This window comes from Vulpes lagopus, chromosome X (genome assembly GCF_018345385.1).
Source record: "Vulpes lagopus strain Blue_001 chromosome X, ASM1834538v1, whole genome shotgun sequence".
NCBI classification, from domain to species: Eukaryota; Metazoa; Chordata; class Mammalia; order Carnivora; family Canidae; genus Vulpes; species Vulpes lagopus.
In genome coordinates this window covers 7,692,973-7,708,048 of record NC_054848.1, presented here as the reverse complement: position 1 = coordinate 7,708,048, position 15,076 = coordinate 7,692,973, and the positions used below count along the sequence as shown (strand labels likewise).

The following is a 15,076-nucleotide window of genomic DNA, read 5'->3' as shown; positions in this document are numbered from 1 at the left end:
GCCAAGGAGCTGCCGCTCTCAGGTGCGGGACCTCTGAGGTTTGCATCGGCACCGGTTGGATGGCAAATGCCATCCTGGGGACGAAGGCCTTCTGCCAACATGGGGTTCTGGCGGGTCTCCAGGGCAGGAGTTAGAGAAGGAGTTAGAGACCTGCTCCTTCCCGCAGGAGAAACAAGGCGGGGCAGCGTAGGAGCCTCCTTACGTCCAGTGACTCTGCTTGGGAGAGCCAGGCTGGAGGGGGACACGAGGGCAGTGAGCCACCCTGCCCCCTCCCCTCCCACCAGGTTTGTTCTCGCCCAACATGGAACCACGGCCGGCTCTCTGCATGTGGCAGCAGCGCGTCATCCTTCCTAGGCCCACCTCATCCATCTACCAGTCCCCTTCCCGTTTTTTTTCTTTTTTTTAAGATGTTATTTATTCTTTTTTAAAACTATTTATGATTATATATATATATATATATATATATATATATATATATAGAGAGAGAGAGAGAGAGAGAGAGAGAGAGAGCCGGGGGTGTGCAGAGACAGAGGCAGGCTCCATGCAAGGAGCCCGACGTGGGACTCGATCCCGGGTCTCCAGGATCACACCCTGGGCTGAAGGCGGCGCTAAACCCCTGAGCCACCAGGGCTGCCCTTATTTATTTATTCATGAGAGACACAGAGAGAGGCAGAGACACAGGCAGAGGGAGAAGAGGCTCCCCGCGGGCCACCATGCGGGACTCAATCCCGGGAATCCAGGATCCCGCCCTGAGCCCCCCAGGCGTCCCCTTGGCTGGTCTTTTATAGAGAACCTGACTGGGGAGTTGATGGCCTTGAGATTTCTTGTGCCATCTTGAGTGAATGACGTAGGGCTTTTTGGGTCTGGTGAGTCTCTGATTACTTGGGAGCCGTCAGAGGAAGACACTCCCTAACACTTGGGGCCAGGAGGCCCGATCTACTTCCTTCTCTCTGGTTTTGTTGCATCTGGGTGTCCCTGGGATTTCCGGGAGCCCGGCTCTGGGGCCTTCCCCTTATCTTTCCCCGCCTAGCCCTGTCCCTTACCCAAGGACACAGGGAGCTACAGCTTAGATTTGGGAGCACAGGAGCCTAATCATAACCTTCATTCTTCTCTGGTGGGACTTGCGTATTAAATAAACCAAACGTCTACCCTGCCACGTTTCTAGTTTTCAAAAGGTCAAAGACTGCTACGTGCCTTGTTCCTTGATCTTAAATAATAGGAGCCTGCTGCGAGCAAGCACACCAGTAACTGCTAATCCTTCTATGAACCCCAATCAGGAGGGGCCCCTGCTGTGCCCCCAGGGGGCAGGTTCTCCTTGGGAGAGGTGGACGGAGGGCAGCCCGCGTGTAGTATGTCTTAGGGCTTCTTTTATGCCCAGCCTCCCCCCTGAACCATCCTTTCCTTGTTGATGATGAGGAGCTGATGGCTGACACTCGTGGAGCAACCCCCCACCCCAGGGCTGTTTTAAGTGCTTTCAGGTGTCATCTTGCACGGCTGCACAACTCTCACAGGTGGGCGCTACCGTGACTGTGTGCCCCCCTATCCCTAGGATGGTGGCATGAGGAGGTGGGGCCTGTGGGAGGTGCTTAGGTCATGAGGGTGGAGCCTCGTGATGAGAGGGGTCTGTGTGAAGGAGGCTCCAGCATGCTCTCTGGCCCCTTCCTGTGAGGCGCCCAGAAGCCGGGCCTCCGCACCGGGCACTGAGCTGCGGCGCCTGGACCTCGGACCTCGTACGTTGTGTTGTTCGTAAGTCGCCGGTCCGCGGCATCCTGCGATAGCAGCCTGAGCAGACTGAAGCAGTTAATTCTTTGTGCGGCTGAGAGCTGAGACCTAGAGATACCAGGACCACACGGCGTGTGACTGCCCGAGCTGCGACTCTAAGCCAGCTGTCTGCTTCCACGACTCGCGTGTTTTTAAATTGAGGTATAACCGACCAATGGCATTAGTTTCCGGTGTATAATGTAATAATTTGAAATTTGTATGTTTGGGGAAATGATCGCCACGGTAAGTCTAGTTAACATCCATCACCACACAGTCATAGAATTTTTCTTTTTGTAATTTTTAAGATCCACTCTCTTAGCAACTTCTAAATGTGCAATGTAGAATTGCATAAGACTTACATTCTTGTGGTATTTTATAAAATTTGCACCTCTTGATCCCCCTTCACAAATTTCACCAACACCACCCACGCCCCTGTGATGTTTGGCAACCACTAATCTATTCTTTGTACCTATGAGCTCAGGGTTGTTTTTTTTTTTTTCATCATTTTTTTAGATTCTACATGTGAGATCATCTGCTGTTTGTCATCTTTCTTCTTATTTCAACCATGTTGTCACAAATGGCAGGATATCCTTCGTTTTTATGGGTGATAGTCCATTGTATATCTACACCATATTTTCTTCATTCATTCATTCATTCATTCATTCATTGGTGGACACTTCGGTTGTTTCCATGTCTTGGCTATTATAAATAACACTTCAGGGAACATGGGGGCGTCTGTCTTTTGGAGGACATGCATTTTTTGTCACCACACATGGCCTTAAGCCTGTGAAGACACAAATGGTCCACAGTACAAGTGCCACAGTCACTGTAGAGGGGGGCATGAAGTGTGCACCTCTTCACTGTAGCTAGGAAGGTATAACTCTGGTAGAGGATGAACTGCTTTGGTGACTCAGTAAAGAAATCAGTAACTGTATATTCAAAAATACGTAAGTGAAGTTGCACCCCCTAGATTACCACAGGCCGTCCTTAAATTGGGATTCTAGAACTTACCACCATTTCAATTATAGACTGTCCCTCGAAAGACTGAGTACCTTGCTGCTCAGGGCTGCCCCTTTTGCTACTGTCTTTTCCAGGGGTGGTTGGAGGGCTACTGATCTTGTCCTCAGTTTTGCTCAACAGTTTCCTGCAGAGGTGCTTTTTCTCAAGAACTAACATAGCTCTTTAGAAGGGGGGAATCCCTGCCTAGGGCTCCGTTTTCAGTTTCCAGTTACAACACTTTGTTTCCCATAGCGATGCCTTATCCTACACTTATTCAAGTAACACTGAGGACCAAAAAAATGCCAAGTGATTATTTTTCTCAGTAGTTTAAAATGGGATTCACAGTGAAAATGGCTGCTAGCAGGGAGACGGGAGCATCACTTCTGTCAAGATCCTCTCTGTCCAAAGAAACAATTGCAACATGTGAAGTTACTCTTAAAATCCAAACCTGTTAACTATCAGCTTTATTTTATTTTAAAATATACAAATATTTTGACATGTAGAAGAGTTTCAAGTTGTTGGATTTCAAAAACACCACAGAAAACTGACACAACAAAGAAATCAATATCAAATGAATCACTCCCGCCTGCCAGTTCCTTCTCCTAACTTAAGGATAGACTCCAGGGAAATCAACAGAATTCATGGGATCAACACTTAAGAAAAAAAAGCCAACACTCATTTGTAACATGCTGCTCTAAGCAGAACCAATTTATGGATCGCTGGTAGGGAGAGTTTCAACGGCAAACTTAGAGCTCCCTTAAAAACAAGTCTGCACAGAGACTGAGTTGATGCAAACTCTGCATCTGGGAAAAAATACTCTTCTTGTGAATTCTAACACTCGACAAAATAGAATCGTATTTTGGAGAGGGACCATCCTGGTGCCGGGACTTGCGCCAAACCTTCAAGGTTCTGGCTACGCTGACTGGAGGAGCGCTTCAGGCAGGAGAAGCAGGACTCAGAGCTGGGATAAACTGGCCAATGCCACAGGCTAGAAGACGTGCTTACTGGGAGCAGAGTTCTATATCGGGACAGTCGGAATTAAAGCGAAAATCTGTAAGAAGTGAAAACCTCTATTCCAGTGCACGTGCGTCCTCAAACTACGGGGCAGGTGAAACTGTCCTGTAACAAGGTCCAGCCTAAAAAATTCTCACAATTGAGAATCCGGAGCCAAGATGCCTTAGTTTTGCCGAGTACATTTCCAGCATCTTCCTCTGCATTCTTTTAAGGGAGTACTGTCCCTGTGGGGTCAATGAAAATGCTGGTGTAACTTTTTCAAAAGCAGAACTACATCTCTATGATGAATAGCACTAGTTCAAATATTTGGCCAGATAAAAACTCCTCAGCATAACACGGGCTTTCAGGCCTATATCTCAAGTATTCCTGAGAAAGAGTAAAGAAAAAAGCAGCTCTCTTCACATTATAAGGAAAAAATTTTTTCACACCTTTACTTTTCTAGATTAGATACACTGGCAATATTGCAGCTAAAAGAAAAACCAAGGGACTGTTTCCCACTTAAGCCAAGTTGGAAGGAAACCTCCAACGATCTGCTAAAAACTGTGCAAGGTAAAAACAAATGAACACGGTGTAGGGCACCCTCCCTACGTGAAGCGTACGGTGTCAGTACCCACTTGACATTCCCATTACACCAGGAGAGCAATTCAGTTTGGGGAAAATAGTTTAATGTATTGCTCAGAAAAAAAAATAGTTTCTATTTTCCCATGTCTAACAAAGCAATGGTTAGGAAGTCCAGCGCCACCACGCAACCTTCATTCTGTCCCACACGGCCGAAAAGGAATCCAGGGCGGGCCGGACGTCCAGGATGGTGAACTGGTAGTCCTGGTTGACTTCGCCACCGTCATAGTAGTCGATGACGTACCTGACTTCAGTCCCGCAACGATTGATGATCCAATCGTGCCTGTCGAAAGGCAGCTCATACCTGCAATGAAAACGTGTTCGTGAGCATGAAAACGCTCACTCTCGGGGCTGAACTTCTAACCAGGAAGCAAGGCTCGGAGGATCAGTCTAGTGTGTTGAAGGGAGCCGGTGCCAAAGAACCGTGATGAGCCCGGGTCACACGACAGCTCGTCTGCCTGCAAGGCAATATGGTCAACAGAAAAGAGACGCAGGCCAGGGAGGTCAGCTGAGAGGCTGGACGGACCCAAGTGTGAGCTAAGGACGTGTCTACACTGGAAGAGAGGACAGGGATGCTCAGATGCCGAAAGATCATGGGAGGAGTAAGAGAACAGACCTGAGAAAACAGAAGACAACTCAACTTGGGCTATGATAATCAGACTGGGAGCAACACACGAAACCCTGATCCATCTGCCCCCTAAGCGGTGAACCTGAAGAAGAGGAGGAAATCTACAGCTGAATACTGATCACGCTGTGGAAGATGGCACTGCAGTCCTCAGACTGTCTGGTTTGGGGGCCAACAGAAAGCAGACCCTGACCTGAGGAAGGTAAAATAACATTTCTGTACCACCACTCACCCCATCCAGGAACGAATTCTTGCCCTCGGCGAGTACTCTTTTGCTTTACCTCCGAACCGGATCAATGATGGACCACAGGGACACTCCCTAGAAATTCGCAAACAAGAAAAGCCTATTCAAATATTTTTCCCTCTGTTAAGAAATGTGATGTTGCAGTTTGTCATGCATTTTTCAGTATGCATTTTACATAATTTCACATTTACAGAGTGAAAGAACTTTCAAAACAATTCAAAGAAATATCCCTGTTGGTTCAAGATACTGCTCTTTATTTCTGCATCAAGTATGTTCTGATTATCTATGCTGTACTTTGCAGGAGTTAGGGAGTGGACTTTCCATTTGGGGGGGGGGGATATAGGTATTCTCAGGGAAAAAAGTGTTAAGTACTGGGCATTATACTTGACTTTCACATACTGCAGCTGGGTTATTTTTTAGATGAATAAAAGAAAATCCTCTAGTCTTCATTTGAAACCAATGAACAAGCCATTACGAAGAAAAACGCTGGACGAATCCCTGAGAACAAATGAAATTAGTGCTGGACCAGCTGTTTAAGTAAGTGAATCCGAGATGCCCCTATCTTGTCAGGTGCTGTCACTGTAAGGAGAGACTTTACCCTGGCGGGGCTGAAGGACGTGGGCGGGAGAAAACATGGCCCAGGGTAACTGAACCCTACGTGAGGCCCATCGGAGTCCCCTCACTTGTTGCTTTATCAACTACTCACTAGCCTCTCTTCTCAAGAGGGTCCCCCCCGAGGAGTCCACTCAACCCAGGCACGCGATCTCCTGGGGGCTGTAGCAGGGGTCTTTGAGGGACCCTGGGAAATGACCAGAAGGGGGGCTGAAGCGACAAGGTGCAACCTCCTGTTTGCCTTCTCTGTGCTCCGAAGTCACGCCACAAGTAGTTAGCTGGTGGCTTTCACTACACACTTGCAGACGCTTGTGGGTCACTTTGTTAGTGAGCTGGGAGAGGACAGATCTGCGTCCTGCTGGCCTTGGGTTACTGAGAAGGGAATCCTGGTTGCTGGGCCCTTCCCTCCTCACACGTACCCCCTCCCAGGTGTGGTGGCCAGCCAGTGACACCCAGGGAGTGCCACTAACGAACCTCAGAGTCCAAATATTAAAAAAAAGAACACCTTAACAAAGTCACTCAGTGGATTTTAGCCAAGAAGTTAATCACATTTTATCAAGAAATTAAAATGTAATCCACCAGTGGCAATAGTCTGGCTTTTTGTGCTACCATTCCCGACGCCTCCCCTTCTCAAAGCAGACTCCTCAAAACCAGCAGCATTTGTGTTCCGGAAATGCCACCTCTGGGCCTGACTCCAGATCTCCAGAATCAGAAACACCGGGGCTGGGGGCCTAGCACTCAGTGAACCCTTGGGCCATGCGACGCTGCTCAGGGGTGAGGACCACCGCTCAAGCAGACTGGCGGTCCATGACTGCCAACACACTCGGCTGCATTTACCTATTGTCTCTGAGAAAAAGACCAACGTGCTAAGACATGTCTTGATGTTTAGCCCTAACAGGGAGGAATTCAATGCTGCTAAGGGAACAGAAATGCTTTTTGCATCAGCCTCGGGACAGAGAGCAGTGTTATCTCCCATCCCAAGTGCTGTGTCTTGAATGGACCAGGGCATTCCTTCCGTTGAGAGGTGGGGCCCACGGCCCCTCCCTTGGAACCTGGGCAGGCTTGTGGGACTGCTAAGGCCAGGTCAACGAGGGAGATGCAGATTCCCTGGAGCTTTCTGGAATTCTAGCTCTGGAAACCCAGCCACCATGACGTGAGGAAGCTGAAGCAGCCACACTGAGAGGCTGTGGGTTAAGTGTTCTAGCTGACAGCCAGCATCAAGGAAATGGTCCAGCCACCCGAGGATTTCAGCCCATGGCTGTCAAGCCATCCCTAATCAGAACCTGGCTGAGGCCCTAGACGTTGAGAGCAGAGATGAGCCATTCCTGCTGTCCTTTCTGCACTTGGGACCCACCGAATCCACAAGCGTAATAAAATGGTCGCTGTTTCACACAGTTGCGTGGGAGTGCTCTATCATACAATAGTCCCTGAAACAGACCTGCCACCTACAATGTATTAGAATAACACATTGTTTGAATAAAAACTTACAACTCTAGAAAGCAGAGAGAAAATACGAAAGATGCTGGAAGGGCGGTTTTTTAAGATCTCAAATATACTTACGCAGCATGAAGGGCTTCCCACTTCAAAATCTCCTTCCAGGCTTGTTCGTTATTCTGATTGTGAATTCTGATGATGTTATACATATCTTTCTGACTAATATCGTCATCCTTCCACTTCCACCTAGGAAAGAACATTTGGTAAAACTCAATAAACCTTACTGATAATGCTATAAAATCAATCCACATACTCATTTCACCGGGTCACCAAAAACTACACACATATCAAGGGACCATAAAGTGACACTTTTTCAGTCAGTACCACTGATTGATGATTCTGCAACCTTTTTTGTGTATTTGACATAATAGGTGTTTTTTAAAAAACTTCTACTGGCTATGGTAGGTTAACCTTATGTGTCAACTTGACTAGACCATGGGGGCCCATATATTTGTCAAACATTTTTCTGGGTGTGTCTGTGAGGGTGTTTTGGATGAGAATAATATTTAAACATAGTGATCTCCCTAACATGGGTGGGCCGTATCTGATCAGTTGAAGACGGAAATAAAACAAGAATGAGCCTCCTGCAAATAAGAGGGAACTCTTCCTGCCTGGTTGCCTTCAAAGTGGGACACTGTTTTTTTTTTTTTCCTGCCTTTGGACTGGAATGAAAACATCAGTTCTTTCTGGGTCTTGAGCCTGCCAGCTTTTGGATATGAAGTACACGTGAGCTCTTTTGTGTCTCCAGCCTGCTGACTGCGGATCATGGGACTTCTCAGCCTCCTCCATAACCACGTGAGCCAATTCCTCATAGTAAATCTCTATGCATAAATATACACACATCCTATTAGTTCTGCTTCTCTGGAGAATCCCAACTAGTACACTAGCCTTGCACTTAAATTCTTTTAAGTCTGAAAAATCAGTTGAATATTCTATACTGACTAGCTTATAAAATCTTACTGTACGTTTTTGGGATGAAAACTTCTTTCACATTTAGTTCTTAGATGCATTGAATGAGCAAAGTTATACTCTCAGTAACATGCTCACTCACCCTTTCCGTAACATCGCATTCCAGAACATCTGTTCGGAAGGATAGACCCACTTTTTCTCTGAATCTGCTCTCGGAATGGATGATTCCTCTCTCACAGTAGATAGCGCAAATGGCTGGTCAGGGGCCGGCATCTGATTTGGTGGTGGCATCTAAATAAAGCAGATTTTTAAAAAATGTTGGAAATACGATATAAAGTAGAAGCAAACCATATAATTAATGACTTTCTGGAAAGTAATGCATCACACACTAGGTACAGGTTCCCTATTAAGCCAGTGACATCAAAATTTCAGACCTCCCAGATAATTTGGCTGTTTTGAAGAGTCAGAGTTCTGCAATTTTGTTTAAGTTCTCACAAATGGTAAATACACATTGTAGTTACATTTTCTCTTTTTCTCCTCAAGGATTAAGAAGTATAAACTAACACCACGACTACAGACGTTTCTAAAAACCTTTTTATGAGGTTTTCAAAAATGACTGTTCACTCTTCTGAGGAAGTCTCATAAACTATATGTACACACCACTTTCTTTTTAAATACTTTTAGGCTCTTGCTGATGCTTTGTCTTTAGGCTGAATACATCAGAGAGGAGTAGCGGCACCATCACACTGCCGGATTGGAACGAGGGCAAACAAGAATCCTTCCTCCCACACGTAAGGGGCGGCAACACTGTTTTGCACTTTCCCTGGACCAGGGTTCTCACCCCAGGCACCACTGCCATTTGAAGTAGACAACTTTTGGTTATGGGGGTCTGTTATGAGCACTGTAAGGATATTTAGCAACTTTGCTGGTCTCTACCCATTAGTACTCCTCCTCCCAAGTTGCAACAAACAGTGTCCTTCCAGGGGAAAAGTCATGCCTGATTGAGAACCCCTGGCCTAGAGGTTCTTTTGTGTTCAAAGTATGAAGGATTCTCTAGAAGATACACATTTATAAAATCTCAACACAGTCCCGGGTGAGAATGATGGCAGTGGGAGAACCAGGTATGCTAGGTACCACACTGAGCATTTTACCTGCATTATCACCACAGGTTTAAGGACACATGCCAGAGGCGCTTAGGATTCACTTTGGGACCTGCCACTTCCTAGCTGAGTGATGTGGGGCAAACTGAGTCCTTGCTCCTTCTTGGTAGCTTCAACTCTGAAAACAGGGACACTAACACTCCTGGCTGTGGAGTGGTGATGAGGATTACTGGAGCATGTGTACATTGCTTAGCACAAGGGCTATAGATACAACCAAAAGAAATGTTGGCCGTTATGAATATTCTTGCGAGATAACAATCCTGGGGTAAGAGTCTAGGTCTCTGGGATTCCAAAAGGCCCATGTTCTGACCCACTTAGGCTATTAGAGATTATCTAGAACAGTAGTCTTACAGGGGGCACTTTTAGGAATGTCTGGAGACATATCAGGTTGTTGTGATAGAAAATAGGGTGCTCCCGGCATCTGGTGGGTGAACAGCAGGGATGCTGTTAAATATCCGATAGAGCACAGGACAGCATCCTACTGCATGGAACCGACCAGCCTCAAATGTCAATAGTGCTAAGGGGGAGAAACCCTAATCCTGGCCACCTTCCTCAACACAGAAGCTTCCTTATAGCTTGGCTGGGTCATTACTGAGTGTTGAGGCTGAATGTTTGTGTCCCTCCCAATTTACTGAATCTGCCAGCACCTTCTAATAGGACTTGTCAGCCTCTGGAAGCCTGAGGAAGAGCTGTCTGTTGTAATACAAACCACCCAATTGATGGTACTGTTATATATGTTATAATACACACATATCCCATACCGTTTCTCTTCCAGACTAAATATTTCTAGTTCCTTCAAATGTTAGCCAAGATTTCTAAATACTTTTGATAACCCTGGCCTTCTAAAAAAACCCTGTTCTGGCCTCCTAGAGTACAGATCTGAGTCTGTCTCTCCACCAAAAAATGTGATTTCAAACAGGAAACCTCCATTCTCTACACTGTCTGTGTAGAATGTGGTGAGGCACTGCTTGTCTTGTGCTTACTTTCTCCATGGCATTCCACTGGTGGCTGCCACATGACGCTGTACCACATCAGTGACTCTCACATAGGCTGGCACCTGGCTGTGTCGGAAGCAGAGCCCTAATCAGGCATCATGCCTATGAGGTTTCCCAAAACCAGAAATACCTTTACCAATTCTAGCTGCACTCTTAGTGGGATCTCCTGCCTTCCACTTATCCCCAAAGGAAATATTCCTTTGGCCTGGCTTCTTTCCAGTCAACCTACTCTAGCACTTCGTGATCACTGCTGTCTTTAACAGGCACTCTCAAAACTACAGTTAGTGATGCTTTCTGGATTTTCAGTGTGGATGGAAAATGAGACTTCTTTATTTTAAAAGGAAAGGAGAATTAATCCTAGCAGTCAGCAGTCTGTCTTAGGAGTCCATAAAAGCATCTCTCCATGAAAAAGTTCCAGGAAGAGGGGCAGAGTGAGAATTACCAGATTAGAAGGATCTAGGTTCTCCTTATTCTCAGCCATAGCTCCCGTAACAGGACATTCCACGTACTCATATGCACGATCTTGGTGGGCAGGCACAGAGTTCATTTTGTTCTCACAAGTTGGGTCAGATGGCTCTGCACTCACTGGACAGCCTGAAATAAATCAAGCATAAAAACAGTATCACCACAAAGGCAGGAGATCTGGCTCTCTCGATCTGGGCTCTAAAAAGCTGGATTTCTGACCAGTGATCACCATCAAAGGCATAGTCAGGTTTCTACTATTCCAAGCTGCCAAGAGCTAAGCTAGCTAACATTCTAATATCCTAAAGGCCAGGAAAAGGTTTTATAAATTTACTTCCTCTTGAAAGAGAAATAGGTACCCATTCCCGTATTGTGTCACACCCCCAGCAAAAATAAACCAAAAAAACTCCTCAACATTTCCAAGAGAATGTATTTTTCACTCCATGGTTTCAGCCAGTGGGCTTGAAGGTACCTGCTTGGGTTCCCAGCAGTGAACTGCTGCAAAGTAACCCAAGCAGAGACTCAGCCATGTTTTACCAGGTCTCCCTGACTTTCAATTTGCGAATTCCAGACAAGGTCCAGGCCTGATCAGGACACAGGAGGCCAGGCTTACTGATGTCTTCTCTCAGGTACTAGAGACAGGAGATGAAAATGAGCAGAGGAACCTTCAAAAAGACTCCTGGAAAGAAGTCTGAATGCCACTCTGCTTGTGCTTTGCTCCAGCACAGAAACAAGGCACAGAAAACTACCCCTTGGCTGAGGTTCTATTCCCCATCAGTTGATAGCAAGCATTTAGCAAGAATAGGCACACGTTAAAGCAAATGCTCCACAATCCACGTAGGATCCAAGTGACACTTAAGAAGGGAGGTCTGAACCTAAGGAGCAGCAGCAGGAAGGGCAGATGATATCCAAGAATCCAGGGTGCAAATGGAAGCAAGTGTGAGACTGAGAAGCTTGTTTTAGACTGAGGAGAGGGGGCAGGCACCAAGAGAGCCATGGTCCAGGAAGACAGCTGCCCAAGTAGGGATTCTTGTGTCAGGCAGCAGCAGTGACGCCAAGAATGTGCTGGATGCCTTACACACCAAAGACAAATTTCCTTTCCCTTCCTTGCCTCTGTTTCTCCTCGCAGACCCTCATTCCCTACGACCCTGTATAGCTTTCCACTTGAGGGGTGAAGGGAGACTTGCTATACCACCTTTCCTCTCCACCATTCAAAGTGCCAATCTCTTCTGGGTCACTGCCCCCAGCTGGGTGTTAGAAAATACTGTTACTTTTCTCATATAACAATGAGCCTCTTTAGTCGCCTACAAATACCCACATTCTTTACTAATGGAAACCAATCTGATTGACAGCTCTTCTGGACACACAGTAAATGAAATTAAACCTTATCTACCCGGGGACACTCAGGGCAGGAACACAACAGCTTTGTCCAAGCTTTGTCTGTTTTAATTCTTCCTGTACAGAGAAACCCTGGAAGAACACTGAGTCTGTCCTTGTGCAAGGTCAGAGAGTTTTTGCTGGCTTTGCCACTTATTAGCTGTGTGGCTTTTAAGTTTGTAGAATATAAAATAGGGGGAAAAAACCTACCATACAGGATTATGAGAATGTAAACTCCATCAGGCAAAGGTTTTTAGTGTTCTATACATTGCTATTCTCTCAGTGCAAAAACAAAACCCACCAGTGCTTGGCACAGAGAGGGTAAGTGAGAAAATTCTTGCTGAATGACCAAGGGAATGAAAGACGACAACGCAAGGAAGTGTTTTTCAGGCCATAGTTTTGTATAAACGATCTAAAGCAAATGTGGACCAGTGAGGAATAAGAGCTTTTCCATTCTCACCTCTGCACCTAAGGAAAGAATGGCAAGACCATAAGTGATGACTTACTTTCACAAGGATGGATAACCAAATGGATGTAAAGTTGCCTTGACAAATACAGACAGATCTAGACCTAGGTTTCTCAACCTTAGCACTCTTGACATTTGGGGCCAGGTGATTCTTTGTTGCAGAAAGGTACACTGCACACTGGAGGATATTTACCAGAACTCTTGGCTTCTACTCACTGGATGCACCACCTCCTCTCAGTTTTGACCAACAAAAATGTTTCCAGACATTGCCAGATGTTCCCTGGGGAATGGGGGTTGCCAGTAGGTTGAGAACTGCGGATGGCAAACTTTAGGGGGTAAGGGCTAACGTATGGAGCAATCGCTGCACTCTCATTCATTATCTTAATTAACCATCACAATAACCCTGTGAAATATTATTATATCCTCATCTTCTAGATGACTGGTTGTGACTTAGAAAAGTAACTTGTCTACAGTCATATACCTTGTAAATAGCACCAGAAGAACAGAACTCCCTGCCTCACTAGCATGTTATGCTACCTCTTCCTTAAAATGCTTTTGAGAAATGTCTTTTGTTTTTATTTTCTCGATAAAGGGTTGATTACCTTTCACTTTCCCTTCATGCATGGGACATCCTGAAGGCGGGGATGCTGTCTGACGATTTGAAGCATTTGAGGTCTGAACTGCAACAGCAGGGGTAGATGCAGACAAACCCATGGCTGGAAGCGGTGCTGAATCCAAGCAATTCTAAATTCAAAGGTGCCAAAGCAAAGAGAGAGATTAATGCTGATGTCTGGGCTCCCACCACTCCCTTGGTGTTCTCAATCTGCCTAACTCTTGTTCTTCCTCCTTGTCATTCCGATGTAAATCTACAGGGCAGGGTATCCACTTTGAGGGATAGCTTTAATGTATTAACCCGTTTGGGAAACACTAGTGTGAAAACTACACCACATCACTCTTTAGGGGCACATTCCTACGATGTGCGGACTTCGGGGAGGGTGAGGTGAAGGGGGTCCCTGAGAGACTACGTCACCGAGGAGTGTAGGTCCGTGGGGAACAGGGGGCCCTAATTGTGGTGATCCCGATGGGAGAGGGGAATCCAGACTGAACCCCACACCCGGGCTTAGAGAAGGTCTGGGAATCAGGGAAGGGTACAGCGCAGAAAAGAGACTCGAGGAAGGAAGGAAGGAATGAAAGGACCTCCGAGGGGTAACGGGGACAAAGTCATCTTCACACGGTCCCTCCGCGTCCCACCTGTTCCAGTCCGTGACCCCAAAGCCCACCGGCCTCAGCCCGCCGGCCCCTCCGCACCTGACTCTCGTCCCCAGCCGCTCCGAGGAGGCGGCCCCGCCTCTAACCGCCAACCCGCTGCCGCCTTCTCCTCGCTCGGTCACCGCTGTCGTCGCGGTCACCGCTGGCGCTCCAGCGCACCGCTACTTCCTTTTCCGAAGGCGGGACTTCCGGGCGCGCGGGAGGCGGAGCGCGGGCTGAAAATGTCGGCTTCCGTGGAGCGGGGCGAAACGGGCCCGCCCCCTCCCGTCTCGACCTATCAGCGCGAGGGCCGCCGCCTGGCCCCGCCCCTCCGGGCCAGCGTGGGCGGGGAGACCTTCGGCTGGGGCGGAGACGTCCCTAGAGTGGGGCTCTGCGCTAAGCCGCGGATTGCCCTGGACGTGTTAGTTTTAAAGTCTCTTTTAAATTGTATCGCATCAGTGTGAGTTCTAGTAATGACTCAAGTAGGTGTCCAGAACCGTGGCCGACTCTGGAGATCCCAAAATGAACCAATCAAGGTTCCGGCTCCCAAGGCTTTCTTACCTGGGTGTGTGGACTTGAAGGTCTGTATTTCCACTTCCCTCTAACAGAAATTTAGAATTTTTTCCATCAGGAATGCAGACAACAAATCCTAGTAGTGCTAGGTATATGTGGCGCTGATAGAAACCAGGGGAAATTATGTCACAAACGATGGTTGTTACTGTCTTGAAATACCATTCATCAGTACTTCGGAATTAAGATAATTTTATCTTGTGACTTAACTTAAAAGTGTTACTAAGAAGCATACGCCTTTCTATATCACCGTGATGGAACTGGGAAGCATGCCCAGGGCCCGGGGAGCCATCTCCAAGGGCCTGGGGACTGGTAGCAGCTGACCCCTCTGGTCTGAGTCTCTCTCCAGGAATCACTCTCTGCCAAAGAGAACTGCCTCAGGCAAAAATCACCTCCCGTCCCTGGGAACCGGCTGCTGCCGCCTTGGTGGCCTCTGCAAGGGTCCATAAGCCCAAGGCCCTCTCTGCAGGGAGGTCACCTCAGGGCCATCCTAGCATCAGTGGCTGAGACTTCCATTATGAC

The 15,076-nt window shown here is 47.1% G+C and overlaps 1 protein-coding gene across 1 annotated transcript; it reads right to left on the bottom strand.

The window, feature by feature from the left end:
- Nucleotides 1–4,422: 4,422 nt before the first annotated feature.
- LOC121483608 (holocytochrome c-type synthase) lies at nt 4,423–14,181 on the bottom strand. The gene is made up of 7 exons (XM_041742299.1): nt 14,045–14,181; nt 13,339–13,480; nt 10,874–11,025; nt 8,419–8,567; nt 7,434–7,553; nt 5,250–5,336; nt 4,423–4,696 (listed from the first exon to the last, which is right to left on the bottom strand). The coding sequence occupies exons 2-7, from the start codon at nt 13,448–13,450 to the stop codon at nt 4,498–4,500; spliced, it is 819 nt and encodes a 272-aa protein (XP_041598233.1). The 5' UTR covers nt 13,451–13,480; nt 14,045–14,181; the 3' UTR covers nt 4,423–4,497.
- Between the last annotated feature and the right edge of the window lie 895 nt (nt 14,182–15,076).